This window comes from Lagopus muta, chromosome 3 (assembly GCF_023343835.1).
Source record: "Lagopus muta isolate bLagMut1 chromosome 3, bLagMut1 primary, whole genome shotgun sequence".
NCBI classification, from domain to species: domain Eukaryota; kingdom Metazoa; phylum Chordata; class Aves; order Galliformes; family Phasianidae; genus Lagopus; species Lagopus muta.
Genome location: NC_064435.1, coordinates 13326583 through 13348223, shown reverse-complemented (window position 1 = coordinate 13348223; position 21641 = coordinate 13326583). Strand labels below are relative to the sequence as shown.

The 21641-nt window shown below is 40.7% G+C and overlaps 1 protein-coding gene across 11 annotated transcripts in view; it reads left to right on the top strand.

Moving 5' to 3' along the window:
- The first annotated feature begins 449 nt into the window (after positions 1-449).
- The window catches only part of COL14A1 (collagen type XIV alpha 1 chain), a 117802-nt gene continuing 96610 nt past the window's right edge, over positions 450-21641 (top strand). For 8 of the 11 annotated variants that reach the window (XR_007376126.1, XM_048940804.1, XM_048940797.1 and 5 more), the window contains exons 1-7: positions 450-954; positions 2019-2410; positions 2811-2935; positions 4074-4195; positions 9763-9879; positions 11547-11690; positions 14767-14853. Coding sequence is in view for 10 of the 11 variants with exons in the window: in XM_048940804.1 (XP_048796761.1) it covers positions 2889-2935; positions 4074-4195; positions 9763-9879; positions 11547-11690; positions 14767-14853 (517 nt within the window). In the remaining variant the exon portion in view is untranslated. Of the gene's footprint in view, positions 955-991; positions 1359-2018; positions 2411-2810; positions 2936-4073; positions 4196-9762; positions 9880-11546; positions 11691-14766; positions 14854-21641 lie in introns of those variants that run through there. The other 3 variants (XM_048940799.1, XM_048940798.1, XM_048940800.1) reach the window with 3 other exon arrangements.

Sequence of the window (21641 nt, the reverse complement as noted above, 5' to 3'; positions counted from 1 at the left end):
CATCTGGTGGTGCCACAGAATGCTTGCAGAGAACAGGATGTGCTGGGTAGATCTAGGAATGCTCCTTAACCTTTGCTCTCGGAACCAGCCAGACTCAGGAGAGTGCCTCTAAAGCTTAAACATTTCTGCAGCTTCAGCAGGGAGATAACTGCACACAGTGACTTACGATGAGGACTGCAAGACTGGGAGCCCAGCCCAGTAGCAGCAGTCCTGCTTTGCTGCGTTCACAAAGAGTGCACATCCCTTTCCTCTCAGTTCTTAACTGCAATTCTTCCACAATTCCATTTGTAACTTCACAAGGAAGACAAGGCAAATTGAAATGAATATTTCCCCTTACCTCTTACATTCTTGGGACTTAAAGACCCCATGAGTAGTACCTCAGTTGTAAACTCAGCAGGGCGTACTGTAGGTAAGCCAGTTTTGCACGAATACAGGTTCTGCAATTCACTGTGTCTATATAGAGAGTAAAAACGTGCTTATGTACTATGCCGCTTTTAATCAAGGTTTATAGCGAAGCCAGACAAGCATTGGAACACTTTTATATAAATATTTCCCTGATGAATCACTGATCGGCACATCACAACGAGCAGCACTGGGGAAATACATTCCTCACAGCACCGTGAAGCAGGCACCTTTTAAATCATTTTAAATCATTCACAACGGAGTGAACGAGCGACTCAGGAAAGAGGGGAAGGAGCTGAGAAGAGCTGAGAGGAGCGGCCCAGCACCTGCGCACCTGAGGACCGCCGGGACCGGAGCGGGGGCGGGCGCTGGCCTCCAGGCTCCGCGCGCCTCTTTCCCCCCTTCTTTCCACCTTCTGCTCTATAACTGCCCGCCTCCTCTCCCGTCCCTCTCGACTTATCGGACGCGGCGCTGTGAGGGGAAGAGCAGTCGGAGGGAGGGGAGCGAGCGGCAGCACCCCCGGCCCCGACTCACCCGCTGCTGCCCGCCCAGGTCGGTGCGAACTCCGCGTCTGTGCCTTGGGGGCCGGGGTGAGGCGGGCAGGGGCGGGCTGCGAACGGGAGCGCTGTGCGGGCACCTGCGACGGACGGGGCGAAGAGAGGATAGAGATTTCTCCCCCCGCCCGGAGCAGCCTCCCTCCTTCCCGCGGCTGCTGCGGAGCGCGCCCGGGCGCATCACTTCCCCAGCGGCTGCCGTGGGTGTGAGCGCGCTGCCCGGGCACGCGCGGAGGGGATTCCCGCTGGCTCCGACGGGATCCCGAGCCTCAGCTCGGTGGAGGGAACGCGCTGCCCCGCTGTCGTGCGAGTTGGAAGGCGCTTTCAGACTGGGTGCTCGCAGGAGCCGATAGCGGAGAGCGCCCCGAAGAGAGTCGAGAGGCGGCGAGGGTGGGGCTGCAGGTGGATGGCGTCGAGCCGTGCCGCGAGGGCTGCGGGAGGCGAGCGGGACGTAGCCGCCCTTGGGGCTGCTGGAGCCAGGTTGTGGCGCCCTGCCGAGCCCCCCGCCGCCTTCCCGCCCTGCTCGAGCGGGGGCGGCCGCCATGGCGGCGGGGCTGCGGCTCCCTTAGCGCGGCGGAGCGCTGGAGCGGGTCACGCTGCTCCGTTCGCCTTCGGGACGTCGACCCACGGAGTCTGTTGCCGTTCCCAGGCCGCGGCTGGGTGCTGGGTCGGGCTGCTCTGTGAGAAGCTACCGCGTTGTAACCCTGGTGGCTCGGTCCCTGTTCCTTGGCCGTACTTAAGTAGCAGCCGGAAACACGGCACTCCTCTGGCAGGTCTTGCCTACAGCACGTGGACGTACATCGGGTTTCTCCCGGACTGAGAGGCCTCAAAGCCACCACGTACCACTGAGGAGGGTGCCCCGTTGCGAGGCGAGTACGGCCCGGGCAGCCCGCAGCACGGAGCGTGGGAGCAGCAGTGCTCGGGGCAGGGATCTTGGCTTGGCATGGGGGCTGGAGTTTGGTCTCTGCTGCCAGAGCTATTCAGTCAGATAATTCTGTTACCGAATAGTTAACAAAAGGAGAAATGTATAAAAAGCTGGAGGCTGTTTCTTTTCGTTCCCAGGTGATGTCAGCCACGAGGTGGCTGCAGACTCGTGTCTGCCATTGTGGGCCACTCCTCCTCCAGTACAGAAGTCAACTCGTGCCTTGGTTGTGTTTTCTCCAGCACCAGTTGTACTTGTGTCAGTAAATCTTACCTCCTCTATGCAATGGCTCTTCTCCTAGAAAGTGCAGGAGGGAGGATTACAAGTCAGTCAGTACTTATAGCTGTTATTTGAGAAGAGGTTTAATATCAAATCTAGGAAATGAGGAACTGAACCACAACTGTGTGTGAATATTTCAATATCTGGGCTATTACATGGGAAGAAATCCACGTGTAGTGGTGGCTGCACCAAAGAACGAGCTGCAAGCTGTCCTTTGAAGAGTCAACATTTATGTGTTAAATGTATTTCTAAGGTGAGGAGAAGCCTCAGTATTCAGTGTAAGTTGCACAAGGCATGCAGATTTTCTCTTCCTTTTTCTTATTCCCTGTCAATAAGCTGACTGACTCATCTCGCTCCAGTCCTTGGATTTGTGTATAGGAAACATGGGCACCTTGCTTGGCTTCTTGAGGTGGTGGTGGAGTCACTGTCCCCCTGGGGGTGTTGTGGCAATGAGGGACACTATTGGGTGTGGTGGTGATGAGTGGATGGTTGCACTAGATGATCCTAGTGGTCTTTTCCAACCTCTGCTGTTTGGTGTGAGATTCAAAACATGGATCTGAGTAGTGTGGATCTTGTTGGTAATTTGGCTAAAACTTAGTTAAACTCCTTTGGGGTTAGAACTTCAGATAATCAAGCAGCCTGTATATTTCTAGGTGCTATACCAAATGTCCATGACTGACATTTGTGACATTAGACCTACCAAGTGCATGGATAACTAATGTGAATTGTAAATGTTTGGAGGGAGAAGGACATACGTGTCTGTCATCTGTTGGCTGAGGTACATCAGTCTGCCTCTTGTATTCTTAGGTAGTGGTTGGACAACTTGTATTATGCCTTCCTTAGAAGACAATGAAAATAGGGAAGGTAAATTAAATGATGGTATTTTGAGGATATTAGAGAAAGTGACGTGGGAAGTAAAATGGAGAGACTTGCAAAACAAAAACTTGTAAACCAAAGTTTACCAAAGTAAACTTTCAAATGCTGAGTCTTTGACAGCAGCAGGATTATGTTACTAAGCTTAGTTTAATTTTCCAGTAAAATACTAACAGGAGAGGGCAGCAAAAATTTTTAAGAAACTTGACTAAAACTACTTGAATGGTAGATAAATGTTCATAATATCACGTTTTTAAGTGTTCATGAATCTTCAGAGGTACATCTTTATATGTTGAGTAATTCAGCTGGAAAGTATTGAAAGTTGATGTTTGTAATGGATTGAGTTAGAGTAAATAATTTTGACCACGGCATTGCCTACAGATAGAGTTAGTACTTAGCTGATACCCTGCATGCCTGCTTTAGTCCCTGCACGTGCTAGATAGTACAACAGAGAGTGCTGAATAAGATAAAAGTAGGATAAACAGGGTGGGCTCTAGTCACAATGAAAAGAGAACTTGCTTCATCAGAACAAAATTCTGCTTTTTTTACAGCTGATGTATAAAATTGCTTGGTTGAACTGACCAGTAAATTAAGTCACTGGGGATATTATATACACTTTTGGTATTTTATGGTAGTCTTCTTAAGTGCTGCTTAATCTAGAGATTGAGAGTTCTCTACCATAGGTATCTTGTTAAGGGGCTTGCAACACTTAATTGTGTAAAGATGCCCATTTTGCCTTGTTATGCATACATAGCGAGCACTACTTCCAATACTAACAAGCCTTGCAGAGAATATTTTCTCTTTGCATGGGACCAATTTTTAGGACTGTCCAGCACTCAAAATGTACTCCTCTGTCTTAAGCAAAACTATTTGGTTAGTAGCTGTTAAAAGGATGTAATCTTTGCTTCACTGATATCCATAACAAACTCCTAGCTGTACTGTGTTTTTTTTGTTTAATGGAATCAGTTTTTGCCTACACTTTCCATTGAAGTGTATACCTTAGATTTACAGGTTCATTAAGTATTTCTCTTCTGTGTTCTCAGACCCGCTGATACTGTATACATCAAGTGGGAAATGATGCTGTGTTGGAATGAGGTACAGAGCTGCTTCCTCTTGGCTTTTTTAGCTGTTGCAGCTTACTCTGTCAGTGACGCCCAGGGCCAAGGTAAGCGATAAATAAAAAGATGGAGCTTTTTACTAGATAACTCTGATGTGCAGAAATAGACTTCTTTGTTCCAAATGCAAGTGTTGCTCCCTTCTGTTGGGATGCTGATCTAATATTACTGGAACAAAACAGGAGTTTTGCTGTTGATCTTGGGAAGAGAAGATCTGTGCATTTGTGTGTACTTCTTGAATTGTGTATCTGAAATATCGTAAACCATTCTGTTTGCAAGCTTGGGTGTCTCTTGTAAATAAGAGTAAAGAAAGAAAGTGTTCTATATAACTCATTTTGAAACTACTTGTCTGAAATTGCTGTGACTGCCCTCTATGTGATCAAGAAAGCTTGAAGGACCGGCACTGATGTTAAACTCATAGAATTTACTTTTTGTCTTTGTTGGAACAATAACTGAAGTAACACACACAGTGTCACACAGCACTGATACTGCAGGTTTTTCTTAAATCTCCATTATGAATACTAAAAAAATGCTGCTGAGAGTTTTAGTCTTACGTATTTGTTAGGTCAGATGGGTAGTGGTTTGATTTCTATGGGAACTTATCATATTGCATGAGGAAGGAGGGAGGAACAATACCAATGGGTTTCTATGATTTCTTAAGAAATTACTTTCTCTCAAAATTATGTAATCGCTTTGATTGAGTCTGCTGAGGCATAAGTGGGAGCAGAATTTGATCCTGGGGCTCTTCTAGGGCTACTGTGTAATGCATTATTCATGAACACACTCCACCTGGTGGCAACCTGAAGCTTTTTGACTTCTGATTAAAGCACATAGCTGTGCTGTCCGGTCTGCGTGGCACTCGGGCACTGGAGAAGCATACTGACGTACATATTTGGGCATCTGCGAGTGTTTTACAAGCTTCTCCCAGAACGTAGGGACACGTGTTAGCAGTAATATTAAAGTGGTGATGTGAACTGAATGAAGAAATATGCTTTCCCAATGCTCACTGCAACAGGTCTGGTCAGAAATACGGCCCAGAATGTTTTTGAGTTGATGAGCCAGTAAAACAAAGCATATGGGCAGTATTCTCCTGTCTCTGAATTTCAGTCCTGATGCATATGGTGAAGATTTGTAAAACAGGACTGAAGTTCATCTCCATACAGTTGTATGTAATTCCTTGAACTTGAGAAGCCATGTTCTTCCCCCTGCTTTCTTTCCAAGCTTTGGTTTAATCAGTCCAATGAGATGATGGTCAGAGAGGTTTTTTTTTCTGCAGTCACCACACCAGCAGAAGCCAGAGTTGATGTACTTGCTGAGTAAAGAACAATACTTCCCTTGTTCTTATATTCTTTCAGCAAGCATCAACTACTGAATGCTGTCAGCAGTTACATACTAAGCTAAGTGGAGTATTGCTTTGGCCCAGAATGACTGTGGTGGTGTTGAATGAGGTGATATGAAATCTCTAATCCATTTTCACGGAATAAAAATGTCTCTTACAGTGAAGTTAGTAAGATGTTTCTCAAATACCTTTTCTTAAGGTTACCACTCCTTACAATAGCTCTGGCCAACTATTTACAATTTAATGCATCACATACTTTATGCTTGTCTGATTTAAGAAACTGCACACTCTGCCAAGGTATAGGAAGAGCTGGTATTAGTCCCAGCTTGTGTTTCCTTCCTTTGGCAAAGATGCTCTGTCAAAGATGTGTAACTTGGTGACTTCTTGGAAAGGACAAAATGTTTGGGACTCACAAGTGAACATACCTGAAGCTGCAACTTATTCCTTCAGCTGAGGAGTTATCTATACCGAGCTACATGGTTTTCTCATTTATTGTTTGAATGCCATATATACTATCATACTCAGTTTTCTTCAACAACGGTTGTTCTTTCATCACTGCCATTTATTTCTTCAGCACAATGTCAGATGAACAACAGCCACAAAAATTCCATTTTTCATGTACTTAGTTTTTTATATAGTACACAGTGAAAAAAGTTACAGGCAAGAGAAAGCTTCAGAATTTTCCATTTATTCATAAAGTAACTTTCTTTAGGTATTTTCCTTCTTTATTTAAAGATGGAAACTTGTCTGCTTTGCAATAATTTCCATGTGTTACTAATGTAAATGCAATGCATATTAACTTGTTCGGTTCAGTTCTTCAGATGAAAATACATTGGAAGCTGCAAGGTATAGTTAACATCCATTTAGAGTATTGAATGTCCCTGAGACAGCTGCAGATATGCAGTTCATGGTATTTTTCATTTCCATTAAATTGCTGAATAGTTCAGAACTCTCTTTCCTGAGTTGTCCATAAGAATAATGCATTTGAAGCACTAATCTATCTGGTTCCATAAACCGAAGCCTTGAACTTGTCTTTAGTTTTCTCTTGGGTGACTGCTCTAATGTTGCTGACGGCCATTCACTTTTGCATTCCTGTAAAGCCTCTTAACAAGCTCTAGCTACTGATTTTTATCAGTTAACTGACTCAGCTTGGATTAATTTTTTTTCCCTCTCTGCAAGAAGTGAGATTTTGTTCCACAGACAATAAAGGTCCAAAGAAATAAAGATATCCTCTTCAGGTTGGTGAATGTGTAGTAATTCCCATCAATATTTCGTTGTCTGTTCCAGTGTTAGATTTTTAACTTCCTTAGCTGTATGTACTTCTCTGTGCCAGAACATTAGTCTTTGCACAGCTACGACACAGCTGAATTTGTTTCAGTTTGGTGAAAAATTCTTTTTTTCTTCATGGTTCATTGCTGTATGGGAATATCTATTCCTCTGCAGTGCCACCTTTGATATAAAAAGTACCCACTGAAAATTGACTAGTTATGTAAAGACTATTGTGGCACAACTTTTCTAGTCTTTCACATTATAACTCCGTAGTAAACAGAAAAGCCTCTGGTGATTGTGTCCTTCTTTCCTTGTAAGATCTGTGATTGGTTTTTAGGGGCTCCCAAAATATACTGGGTTTGGTGACGGCTAATAGCAATTAGGCCAGGACTATGCTTCTTTGTTAGAAAGTGCTTTCATCGCTTAAGTTGAAAGCAGAATGGAATGACAGGGGAAGGAGGAAGATGGCAGAGGAAAAAATAAAGATAAAAACCTGAAATCCAAAGATGAGAGGTTTGGTTTTCTTTGTCAGTATGTGTTTTTTTTGGTTATGATTGCTCTCAACTCTGCCTCGTAAACCCCATACAAATTTACCACGTAATCCTAGTAAAACATATGCAGACAGTATGCAAGTGTAAGAAGTTTATTTGATTCTTTTCTCAGACAAAATAAATATGAAAGGAATTGCATATTTTCCAAATTTCTAGGTATGGTTTGTCACTCTTGTTCATTCAGCACCAATTCAGTATGACTTATGTATAGTTCAGAAGATGGAATGAATCTTGAGAATGAATTAAAAGCTGTAATCCATAACTGCAGTCTGCTTGGCTTTCAAAACTTTTTGCCATAGTCTCTGTCATTGTACTACAATTATAGCATGCTGAATGTTCTTGCAGAAGCCTGCCCACCAAAATATTTTTGCAGTACTGGGGCCAAATTTTCAAAGAACTGATACTGCATTCACAATGATTCTCGCACGTGCTCCTACTTGCAGTCTTTCTTCTAAACCCCTGGGAGGTGGCAGGCAGTTTGAAGGCCAGTCTGACAAGATTGTGCCCAGCAAATAAGGGAATGTACTGTTTGGGTGTGTGCCTGATGCTGCAAATCAGAACAATTTTGCATATATGGAATTGATGTGCTACCTGCTGCCTCTGTCCTCTTGCCTCTCTCTTGAGCTTGTTCTTTCAAATCTTTGGGAGTACTGAGGTGTTACTAAGCTGCTCTTGATGTTATGTACTCACTTTTTCTGTGTTCTGTTTTGAAATCCCTCAGTGCAAAGAGGAATAGAACAAAGCTGTCCCTTACGAATTGGTGGGCTGGATACAAGGAATAAATTATCTTGTGCTAAAGCTCCAAACTTCTAAGACACAAAATATTTTTTGTTAGATGACATTTAAAAATCCGCCACCTCAGATGTCAAAAACACTACAGCTTTCCTCTTTCCTTCTCCTTTCTTCTGCATGGTCTTGGAAAAAGAAATGAGTAGGAAAAAGTAATCAATTGAGGACAGGTCTTTGGCTGCTGCTGTTGCCAGACTTGCATTGACTGCAGCAGGTTAAATGGAGAGGCCAGAGACTCCTGGATAGCACGTTCTGCCTTGTAGACTCAGATGCTCCATATGCTGTAGTCCTTAAATCTCAAAAATATTGTAAGAACTATTGGCATATTATGTGTAGTGGACCAAAAAAACATGGCCGTGGGCCCGGTCAGTCGAGAGCTCTATTAGGCTCTAGGGCAAAGAAACTGGCACTTCTCCCAACTCTTGCAGATAATTTTCCTTCTGTTTTAGATGTGCCAACAGAAACCTACTAAGGATGGTAGTGACAAGAGGCATGCTTAAAGAGACTGAAAAGTAAAGGAAAATGTTCTGTGGGCTGTGGAGGTAGTAGGAAAAGGAGGGGTAATGTCTGCGGAGGACTTAAGCTTTTCTAACTCTTCTTATTGCTCAGCCTCCAGATGGCTTCCCCTTTCGTTTTAGATCAGTTAGTTCTGTATGAGCCCAAACCTATTCAAATGTATAAAGATTCTCCCTTATTGGCAGCTGTGAATATCACAGGCTGCACCACTAGCAGCTGTGCATTAGTTGTCTGCTGTGAAAGGGGGATGTGACTCCCTGGAGTAGAAGAGAAATACTCTGTAGGGTATTGTCTAACAATGGTGCTTGCCAAAGTAGAAGGATGCTCACTGCGAGGGGCCAGTTAATGTACATGTGCACCGTACTGCTGATATTGCTTAACAGTCTAGGTTGGATTTTCTATTTGTTCCTCTGTGTGTTACTTCCCTGAAATATCATGTCTTTCGTGCTCTTATTCATTTCACCTGTTCCTTCTGATTGAAACCCATGTGATGGCACAAGAGAAAGGAAGGCCAGATTTTGTTTACCGTTTCCAAATTACCCCCTACCTAAATCTTTACTATCCTGTGCATGTCTTCTGGTGATGAGACCAAAGCAGTGTTTGCAACTGGGCAAATGTTTGTCCCTGTGGCTAAGTGTGTAAATTGGGCAGCTGATGCTCCTTCTGCCTTGTGCACCCCTGTCTTTCCTCTTGGTTACAGTACCTTCACAAGGCTTTGAAAATTTGGCCCTGAGTGACTTCAGATGTGGGGCAAAACCCACAATGATGTGAAGTGAAAGAGGCTGTCTATGTAACACACACTGTCAGCATAAGCAGGGAGAGCAATTTGAATTCCGTTGTATTAACAAAGAGCATTTGTATTACCAGCTTTGCCTGCTAAAGTAGAGTCTTAACATCTAACACTGTTTGTTTTCCTGTCTTCTGCTAAGTTGTTAGCTTGTTTTTGTAAACAGTTAAATAAAAGGTATGTCTGAGGGAAGTAGTGCACCTGGGGACGTCGTTTTACAAACTAATAAACTGATACGTGACATTTGGAATAACTTGCATCCTGTGTTAAAATTTTGTGTCGTCCTCCTACATGTTTGTTTTAATGTTTAAAATTGATGATTTCCTTTATTTGAATTTAAATGTTGTTTTCTTTCCCCACTTGCAGTGTCCCCGCCAACAAGGCTAAGGTATAATGTAGTCAATCCTGACAGTGTACAGATCTCTTGGAAAGCCCCCAAAGGGCAATTCAGTGGATATAAACTGCTTGTCACTCCAAGTTCAGGTAAAATGAAAATCTGTATATTCTCTTGTAAGGTGAAATTACTGTTGGCATCTGGACCTAAGGTTAGGCAGCTTTTCTGAGGCTAATGTCAATTTTTAGGAATAAGGAATTGTGAGCAAACTGTGGGTAAGAGTATTGGCCATGCAACAGAAGAGTGAAATTTATTGAAGCACTGGGTAGTCCTAGGCACAGAATATGTGAACTGACGGTAGCTCTACTTCATGTGTAGTCCTTGGGATTGTCACTGCTCATCTGTCTTTACCTTTCTTCCAGTGTGGTGTAAGGAAGACTATAAGAAGTGCTTGAGGGAGAGCGCAGGAATGCTATTTCAGTCAGAGCTTTGAGATGGATCTCCGTGGGCCTTCTCCCATGGTGAACTTCTCAGAGCAAGATTTTAGAACAAACATGAGCATACAATCATTCTTTCATTCAAAAGCATTTTTAAAAACAGAAGATGAAGTGGCTATATAAGGCTATCTTATGGAGGTACTACTTCTATCTATATTCACATTTAGCTAAAATACGTATGTATATACCTCTTCTTATATAAAGTCTCCTGAGAAAGGGGCAAAATGGAAGTGTGTGAAACAGCTATGCTGTTGTGTGCATTTCTGCATTAGTTATTTTTCGTTTTATTATGCTTTATGAGCCTTGTCATCAGACAGCGTGTTCCTTAATGATATCACATAATACTTCTCTTGGATGATGGTTGAGATCATCTTCTTAGCAAGTTTGGTATCAGTTTGGAGGAAATTATTGACAGGCTAGAAGTTAGGGTTGCTGTTCAAAGGGATCTGGACAGCTGAGAACTGTCTGACTGTCTTTCTGGGCTGACAGAAACCTTAACAAGTTTCATAAAAGAAATTTATGAAAATCTTATGAAACAAATGCAAATTCAAATTTGCAGAAATCCCTGAAGGGAGAATGGAAAGAAAAAGGAACTGGGTTAATGGTGCCCATTGCCAGGGCAAGAAACAATATGCATGAACTGCAGTGCAGGAGTTATTGCATCAGGAACATGAGGAAGCACTTCTTTACTGTGGGGGTGACCAAACACTGTCACAGGTGGCCCAGGGAAGCTGTGGAGCTTCCTTCTGTGGAGGTATTAGAAAGCAGTGTGGATGTGGTCTTGGGCAAGTGGCTGCAGGATGCCCTTCTTGAGTTGTACAAAATGAAGCCTGGAAGTCCCTTCCAACATCAACCTTTTTTTGACTCTGAGAAACCTCAGAGGTTCCTTTCAGCTTACATAATTCTGTGATTTCATATCATTAATCTTTAGTCTGTAATTTTGGTTGCAAAAAGTACTTCCCTGCTTTCTGAGCTGATTATTTGATTTTTCACTTTTAATAAAGTGTCTCATTGCCCAATACTCATCTGGCACAACTTTTAAAAGCAATATGTTGGCTATTCTGTGAGACCTAGATACAGATGCAAGGGCTGATTGGATTGATTGTATCTAAAATCTTGGTTTCTTTCTGATCAGGGTGTTTGACTTCTTGCATTTTGGTGATGTTGTCTGACCTAGTCTACTCCGGATAGTTCCAAAAGTGGACAATAAAGTACACTTGCATCTTAGGAGAGTTTGAGGTGGTTTTAACTCGCTGCATTTTACCTTTCTACAAAAAAGTAATTACATCTTTGCTTATTTTTGATCTTTTCTGTTACAGGTGGAAAAACCAATCAACTAATTCTTCAAAACACTGCAACCAAAGCAATTATTCAGGGTCTCATTCCAGACCAAAACTATGCCCTTCAGATCATTGCCTTCAGTGATGACAAGGAGAGTAAGCCAGCCCAAGGCCAGTTCAGAAGTATGTATCTTTTATACCTGACATGCAGAGTTGATCAACCATTCAGCATAATTTATGAAGCTGTAACAAACTGATATTGAAAGCAGTAAGGGAAATACAGTTTCTTCTGTTGGTAGAAGGCTGTTTGGAACCACAGACTTTATTTGATACAGCTACAGTTGGAGGCCTGAATTAAGGCAATTGCACAGGAGTTTCTTGCTTTGGGCTTTGTTTCTTTTGGTTTGGAATGCCTATCTTTGCCATTCCTTTATGAAATTAGCCAGTGTCTTTTGGAAGAAAATCTTCAGTGAGTAGAAACGAGAAGGGAGGTATGGTAATCTGATATAACAAAGTTTTCCTCCCTGCTTCCAAATGTTTTTATTAAACATTTGTGTAGCTGTACCAACTGACAAACAGTTATTTGTTCTATGATAGTGTGAAACTTACACTATGGTTCTTACTGGTCTTAAACTGTCAAATATGTTTACAAAGTAAGCTGAAGGCTCTTATCTGACTTATTCATGTTGTTAATATTTCTAATAATGTGAAAATGTAGCATTATAAGAAATTCAAACAAAACCCTGATTTGTTCTTCGTTTGCATCTTAAGTAGCACTGTCAGTTTGGTCAGTGAAGAGAAAAATGTGTCAGTTTGGAGGTATAGTTGAAATCATGCTGAATTAATTCCCTTGATGCTAAGTATCTTAATAACAGTTTGTGGGGGATGCTGCTTGTTCTGAATGCTAAATCACTTTACTCTTAGAATGAACATGAGACAATATGTGCTGACTGCTTGATGTGCTGTGTGTAAGAGTTTTTTTAGCTTTTTATCACAGCTACTGTGTATTTATTATTTTAAATAATCCCATCCCACTTAGGAAACCCACAAAACCACAGATTACTTCAGCATTAAACCCACAGAAAGCTATACCAGCTTCTATAATATAGGTGTGGTTCTATTTTAAACTAGCTCTGTTTCTCAGGAAATGCGGAGCTGGCAGCTTGATTTAACAATGTGGGAATTAAGTTCTGTTTAGTATACTCCTCCTCTGCTGCCAATGAAAACATGTAAAACTTAACAAGATGGGAATTTCGTTTGGCCATATGAATGATGCCTTACATAAATAAAACCAGGAATGATGGATATACGAAAACTTCCTTCCTCTTATCCCGTATTCCATGTTTTTCCCCTTCTCTGACAAGTGGTTGCTGACTCTAAAGATAAGAAGAGGTCAAACAAATTCAAAACATTGAGAATATCCTGGATTTTAGTGCACTGGAAGTGTGTATCTTATGCACTGGAATTGTTTGATGTTCGAAGAGTTTCTCTTGATGCTACAATAAAATTTTATTGTTAAGAGTATTCCTTTTACATAGTTAGATATGCTTTTTTTTTTTTTCCTGTTGTTGCTTGTGAATTATTATACAAGATCACTGGGAGATTTCTTCTTTTTAAGATGCATCTATAAAAATGTAGTTGGTTAGTTCATTGCCTGTGTGAACAAGTAAAAAAAACCTGATGTCTTTTTGTATAACTTTCTTATGCATTCGGATTGTTGTTACTTTGATGAAAGGGCTTTCCCCAAACCAAAAATCTGTCACAATGTGACTGACTTATCTCCTGGGAGAATTTTAAGACTTTTGTTCCATTTCTCTACAGACTCACTCCTCTGCAGTGTTAGGATTAGAAAGGTCATCAGCACCTCCTTAGTGATGTTTGCTCCTAGTCATTATTTAAAGGAACACTCTTACTTGCTTAGCAGCAGCGTCTTTTTTGTTTAGTGTTTCTCTGGCTATTTTACCTCTTTTATTTCAATTAGAGTGGAGTTAATGAAAAAAAAAAGTTGATTTTTGGCCAGTATCCTTAGTTCTGTACCTGGAGTGAGGATGTTGTGAGTTCTGGGGAGGATTTTCTTATTGAGAGATTTTACAATGGCTTATTGTCTTCATAAGAACTTAAGATGGTCTTGTGATTATATTTTGGATTGAGGCTTGAGAGAATGCTGTTTCAGATACTCCACATGCAGTTGGTTTAAATCAGTGTAATCCATTTGGCTTTGATTTTGCTTCTGTAAAACAGAATGCCTGTGTTGTCCTTTTTATATTGTGTGTTTCAAGAGATAACAGGTAGTCTTTCACAGTCTCACAATGTTTTGGGAAGGACGTAGCACAGAGTGACTCTGATCCAGGCTAAGATTTGGTGCCTACTTGAATGAATGTTGGTCATAATCCAGGCCTACGTAAACTAAGGTTTTTAACTGGGGTAAAATTTTGCATTCTATGACACACCTTTTTTTCTTTTTTCCCGAGACGTTCCTGGCCATTGTAGATTGCAGGGATTTTGACACCAGTTAACATGCAAAGTAAATTATGTAATTTATTCCTCTGATATAGATATATGTATACATATATATATATTATTCTTTTCCATAATATATTATTTTTGCAGTGATTTTTTGCAAAATCTTTCAAACTACATTGGAGTAGGGAGATACTGGCTATTAATAAAATATAAAGATTAGCTAATCAAGCTAGATTCTGCTAGGCTTTTTTGAGAAATCTATGACCTAGAGAGTGATGTAGCCTATGCTCTTGAAAGACAGGAAACTATTGAAGTGTAAGCTTTGGAAAAACTCTGCTGTTGTGGGAATACTTGGTGCCCTGAACACAGATTTGGGCATGGGATTTAAGCTGATTTTTGCAAAGAAGATAATGTAATAGCTGGCTTATGTGATCTTGTGCTGGATGACCTGCAGTAGAACTTTGCAGTACTGGAGTTTGCCCAACTAGCTTTGCCAACTTCTGCAGTTATATTTCCAGTGCTGACTCTTATTATAGGCTTAGATGCTGATGTCACTGTATTTGGACTCTCTTGAATGAGAAGAATCACTTTTGAGAACTTTAATGTCTCTAGAAGGGAGTGAGGGGGGCAGAATCATGAAGTAATAAACCCAAAGAGAGTAAGAGCAACAGTCACTTATTATCTAAGTATATTGCAAGATATTGTGTGAAATGTCTCTATTTGAAAGAGGAAAACAACGTGCTTCCATTGCTCTGTTTCTGGTTTGATTGATTTATTTTTCCCTTTATTTTTCTAGTTAAAGACATAGAGAGAAGAAAAGAAACAAGTAAATCCAAAGTGAAGGATCCAGAAAAAACAAATGCGAGTAAACCAGCTCCAGAAGGTCAGATGTGACTTGGGTGATATTCTGATAATAACCAGCTTCTTTGTTTAACTTGGCCACTGCATAGATTTTCTTTAAATCATTACTTCAGATCTTGTTTCCAGGGTAGTTGAGTTGAGCAGAAGGGAAAAAAATCAGTATTTCCATGAATACTGGAGAGTTTCTACAACAGAGGGATGACTTCTAGTTCTGTATTCTGTTTTATCACTTTATACAGTAAGCACTAACTGCCACTATGAGTAGCATAAAAGCAGGCTTTGAACCTGCATTAAAAAAAAAAAAAATCATACTACCTTTACATCCCCACTGGGTGCACTAGTTAAAAAAATGAAATAAAATTGTGTGCATGTACTTGTATGGGTGGGTATATAATTAAATAGATCTTTTTTCATATAGCTGTTTTTAATGCATTTATGTGTGTGTGATGTTGTGTCATCTTGCCTGCAAGACAGACTTAACTAATGTTAACTCCTACCTGAAATTAAATGGATATTCTTCTGTAATTGTGATATCATAACTTATGTCTGCCCTAAGGACGCTCTTGTATTTGAAAGAATTTGAAATACTTTGGGGGGAAAAAAAGCTTTTGTCTAGTTGTGAGGAGTTAATCTTCTGGCAAAATGTAATATTGCTTATCATGAGAAGCTCATCTAGAATGGGCAGCAACTTCTATTTAAAGCTTTAAATTATTTGGTTGTATCAGTGTAGTTTGTGTCAGAGCAAAATACACTTTCATCTAGTACTTGTGGGAAGCTCTTGCTGTTCTTTTGTTGTAATATCTTTTATTAGAAAACTGGGAAGGCAAAATGTCTCAGTCCATGAAGTTGACCAAAAAGAGGTTAAAAAAAAACCCAAAACCTGCCAACAACACCAAAACCCAATTATGCTGATTCGTATGAATCCTTGCTTGTGTTTAAAGCCAATCACAGCAATATTCAAATGCAGTGTACTTTTTTCTTACTGTCTAGCTGTTCATATTTCTTCCTTATGGACAGCATAATGATTCACCAAAGTGATAGAGATTCCAACTGAATGACTTCAGGGAGAATAGAGTGAGAGCCCGGGCAAAAAAGTTGTGCAGAAACAACAGTGTCAGCAAAAAATGCTTAACAGTGAATTCAGAAATGAAGCGTGAGGAATAATGGTATCAAATTTTTTCTAGTTTAATGTATAAGGGCTGGTCCACCTCAAACTGGAATTGAATCATTGAATTAAAAACAAAATAAATCACGAAGTGTCTCTGAAAGAAATAAAAGCAAAATATTATGGTAAAACTGTGAAGAATAACTTGATCCTCTGCAGGTGTTTGACAGGAAATGGTCTGAGTGTGACCTAAAGAATTAATCACTTAAATAGACCTAAAGAATTAGACGCTTAATTAGTTTCATAACAATTTGATATTATGTCTGTATTTGATGCATTTAATAGCATCTCTGATACATTCTGTGGCTGAGTTATATCTTTAGTTCAAGTTGGTGATGCTGTAAAAGTTAGCAGTGCAAAAAAAAAGCCTCCAACAATTGGATAGTATGATATATTACCTGAAAATGGAACAATCTTTGCCCACAAAGCAAATTGAAAACAACCATTGTCCAGACTGGTATTGTTGGGACATGGTCAATGCTTCTGTTCTTGTCTTAGCTGGAAGGGTAGCAAAAGCTTATTTAGCCTTTTCTGCAAGTACCAGAGCCAAGTTTTGAAGTAAGAAGGTGCCTTCTGTGAACACCTGCTCCACTTCTTACCAAGGGATGGTTTGAAAAGGTGAGACTGGATGATCTTTGCAGGCTTTACAAAGGCAGAAGTCATAATTCATTCTTCTGCATATGAAGAATTGTCTCTCAGAATTCTCTGATGTGAATGTTAGGACAGGTTTGGCATTTTAATAGGTCTTGTAATCCCAACTCAATGTTTTGGGGCAAAATTAATGCATAGCAATAAACTTGCTAAAATGTACAGAAAGTGTGTGAACGCAGTCCATAATTAGTGTGTGTTAAGATAGCTCTTACCAGTTGATCCATGTGTATCATGCTGATTTTTCTGAAGGGCACCAGGGGTACGTAATTATTGAAGCTTGTTCATAAATGCTTAACTAATAACTTTCTTCAAGAAACTCTGTCAAGTGGTTTGTGTGACTCATGAGAAATTTTTTCAGCAGCTCTAGTATCCCAGGTTAAAATTTTCCACGTGTTATGTCCTAACTGTTTAGATAGTTTGGAAAGATTTATTCCTTTCTTTCCTACTCAAAGTACTGTGCTCTTATCTCAAATAAATCTGCAGTGTATATCAGTAGTGTCATCGTGCTGAATTAATTCACCTTTTAATTTATACATCAAATGTTAACAGTGTGTTTGATTTCCAGAAAGCTCCTCTGGTTCTTCTGTACAAATAATTTCAAGTGTTGAATCTTCTTCCTGTATTTCTCAGAACCTGTCAGTTTTCAGCTTAGTGATAGATTAATCACTGCTGCACACTCAGTAACATCAGAAGCCTTTTTTTCTTCCTCTCTGTTGAGATAAAGTTCACGGACTCACCTTCATTCAGCATGCACTGATATTTGAGTACTTGTACCTTGGCACTTCTCCAATTCTATCATGTACAAAGCTCCTTTCTTCACAATGAAGGGGATTAATTCGTTCTTTGCCTTCTCAGATGTTTTGTAGTTTTTCAAAGAAATACTAGGAGTGATTCTGTAGTCACACCCCTTTAGGGAGAGAAGAATTGCAGTGTTTTTGACTGCATCCTGTGGCAAGTACGTGACTGTATCCTTTCAAGTGCTTCAGTTAATGCCTGTAAAGTTCTCAGACAATGATTTTAATGACAATAACGAAACACAGAGGGCCAATTTTATTTTTTTGCTTGCAAACTTTATTTGGGGATTTTTTTTCTATGAGAGTTGTTGCAGGTTAGCCTAGGCTATCTGCCAAACTCTTACTTAGTTGCTTTCTCCATGAGGATAGTGGGAGAAGATAGGAAGAACAGAAATGAGAAAGTGTTGTGGTTTAACCAGGCAGGTAGCTAAGCACCACATGGTCATTTCTTCCCTTCTCCCTGTCTCCCAGTGGGATGGGGAGAGAATTGAGGCAGGGGGGGAAGCCAAAAAAACAACGGAGTAAACTTGTGAGATGGTATCATCACAGAATGGCTAGGGTCAGAAGGGACCTCAAGGATCATGAATCTCTGACCCCCTGCCACATGCAGGGCCACCAACCTCCCCGTTTAATACTAGACCAGGCTGCCCAGGACCCCATCCAACTTGAACACCTCCAGGGACGGGGCATCCACAACCTCTCTGGGCAAAAAAATATAAAATCTGTTTAATAAAACAGAAAAGGAAGTGTGGGGAAGAATCTATAGTAATGATAATTAGATGTATAAAAATTAAGGGATGTACAAGCAATTGCTTACCACCCAGTGACGAGTGCCCAGCTGGACTCTAAAATCAACTTTGTTTTGTTTTTTTTTTTTTCCAGCTGAAGCCAGGACAGAATGCTCATGGATTGTTTGCCAGATGTCATCACAGGCAAATCAGATTAGACTTGACTTGAGAAAAAAAAGCACCCCATTTATTGCCAGTTAAAATAATAATTAAAAAACAAAGAAAATCCCAACAAAACTAATTGGATAGTAGGAAACAGAACTACAAGCATTAAAACAAATTTGCCTTTCTCTCTTTCCTGAATGTTTTTATCATATTTTTCTTCTTCCAATGCTGTGCACATAATCAAGTAATACAAAATGCATATAATTCATAAAATATATTGGTATATGAATCTGATGCTTGGATTATAATAGCTCTTCCAGTAACATCATGCTGGTCTTTAGATGCTGACAGAAATGAGAGGTGCAGTAGACTTTCACAGAATCACAGAATTGTGATTCTTTCAAAACACTCGGGTTTGTTTTCTTCTTCCAGTACTGCTATCACCTTTGTAGGTAATTAGCATTCACCCTGTAGCTATCGAATGGCACTGTGTTGCATACTGTAGGAATGAAATCCAGAGAGGTATATTAAGATGCTGTTCAGCAGAAGAGACTAAAGATTTGATTTGTCTGTTTAATTAATGTCAGCTGCTTCAGTATGTACTGCTAGATAGTGTGAAGTCAGCGTTGTGAGGTATTTTACTTAGCTCCAGGAATGAATACCTTCTGAGATACTGCTCTGTTGGCTGTGTTTCTTAGTTTACTCATTTCATCCTGGCTAGCATAACTGCAGATGTTGGTTTTAGTTTCTTTTCTGTGGTATTTTTAAAAATTACTTGTTGAATTGTACGCTACAGAACTCATTAATTATGTCTTTGTTCAACCTGTAATTGGTTGTATTGACAATGTTTCACTGTGCTTTCTGGAGGGCACTTCAGCTTTTGCATTATGAACAAGCAGAAGAAAGAGATCACGACTGTTTTGTGTGGGCATATTTCCCAGTGCCATTCTGTTCTTCCTATGCATTCTGTCATCTGTTTGTTGTATGTTAGTCTGTTTCTGCAATCTTAGGCTAAAAGTACAGGTTATTGGAAAGTACTTTTCTCTCACTGTCAGTGAATTCTTTTGTCCTATTTAGTGACTGCACTAAATACTACAGTCATTCAGTATAGTCAGACAGGTTTGCCATAGCTCCATGCCTCTATATTCAACCAGCAGCAAGGCTGAGGATGTATTCCTAGTTAAGTGTTCTCAAACGCACGAACACGTTTGGCCACAAAGATCAGCAGTCTCACTCAGGGTACACACCAACAAAAACATCAGTGGCCTCTTCCTGTTTACCTCTCTAGCGGATTGGGATGAAAGCCAATAAGTGGGGAAAAAACATGTCCTAGTCTCTCTTGTAGCCTGCTCCAGCTGTCTCATAGAGACACACAGATATTTGGCCCAGGCTAATAATTGCTTTGATACCTGGCTCCCAAGCTGCTTTCCCTATTTCCGGCTAGTTTGCTTGATATTCATTAGACTTTATATATTGACACATGTACCCTTGCTTCTCCTAATTCTAGCATCATGGATATGTGAGAGCTCATGATCTGTCATCCCTGCTGCAGTTGCTGACAGTGTAGATCTAACTTGCTGTGATTGGTATCACAGGCATATGAGCTTGTGTCAGTGACTTTAGTTGCTGCCATTCAGGGCTGCATACATGTACAGAGAGTAGTGTGCTTCTCACACAGAATAATAGCTACAAAAGGAATTTAATTAGAAGATGGGGCACTGTGGCATTATTGGGCATAGGACTTTTATCTTTTTATTTTCCCATGCTAGTTCTTCTACAAATTACCTTGATCTCTCCCTTTCCCAACCTTTGGCTCCTGCACTAAGCATATCGTACTAAGGCTTAGACAATCCTCATTCCTTTATGGGATGCTAGGATGACTTGGGTTGGAAAAGGCCCAAAGGATCATGAATCTCCAACCCCCCTGCCACAGGTAGGGCCACCAACCTCCAGATCTGGTACTAGACCAGGCTGCCAAGGACTCCATCCAACACCCAACCTGGTCTTGAACACCTCCAGTGTTGGGGCATCCACAGCTTCTCTGGGCAGCCTGTTCCAGCACTTCACTGCTCTCTCTGTGAAGAACTTCCTCTGAGATCTAATGTAAACCTTCCGTCTTCGAGCTTAAAACCATTCCCCCTTCTTCTATCACTACCTACCCAAGTAAAAAGTTTATTCTTTTCCTCTTTAAATACTGGAAAGCTGCAATGAGATCTCCTCACAGCCTTCTCTTCTTCATGCTGAACAAGCCCAGCTCCCTCAGCCTGTCCTTGTAGAGGAGGTGCTCCAGACCTCTGATCATCTTCATGGCCCTCCTCTGGATCTTCTCCAACAGCTCCACGTTTTTCCTGTGTTGGGGGCCCCAAACCTAGACACAGTACTCTGGATAGGGCATCTCATAATAAATCTTATCCTCTGAGTGGTAGCCCTATCAGTCTGTAAAGTGCTCTGGGAATCTTGCCTTTAACTTAGCATTACAGATGTCGCCCCTGGACCCTGAGCAAATGTATGTCTTCTGATGGACATGGGAATAATCCTGTTTGTTTTTTTTAAGAGTTTTATTCAGGTTCTCCCAACTGTCATTGTTCCTCTGTGCTCCTTTGTGCACAAAGGCAAGCATTTTATCACATAACCTAATATAATGTAGGTTTGCTTGTATTTTATCGACTGCGTTATGTATCTCCCTCTGAAGCTGGATTGGGTGCCTGAACCAAGACAGCAGAAAATATGGGTTTACTGTATGATAGTGAATTAAAACTCCAGAACAACCATAGCAAATGGAGGAAAGGCACTTGCATTTTTTCACTACACTATTGTTTATGAGTTGTATTTCTTGTATTTGTTGTTTAATGCAGATGATTTCTTTCCTGTCTTTTCATTTTGCTATCTCCCACTCTGGATTAAACTGTTTTGCAGGTACCTATTTACTAGCTCATGTTTGATTTTTCTTTACAGGTCTCAAAATATATTAATTCAATATTAGACCATGTCTGATGAGCTACAATCAGAACAGTACAGAAAAAAACAGGATTTTTTTTGGAGGCTTTTTATTCCTTGATGTGCCACATGGGTGTTGACCTCCTTTATGTTAGAGCAGCAGACCCAGAGCTATGCTGGGAGGTGGTATTTTTCTGTTTTGAATGCTTACTCTAATATCTAGGCAGCACCATGGAGTAAGTACAAGACCTGCTTGTTTTAGTGTATGCTATTCTATTAAAGGTAACATCAGCTTAAAAATGAATTTATCATCCCTGTTTCTTTGTGGTGTGGCCTCAGATTCCCATGTGTCCCTTGAGAAGACTGGGGA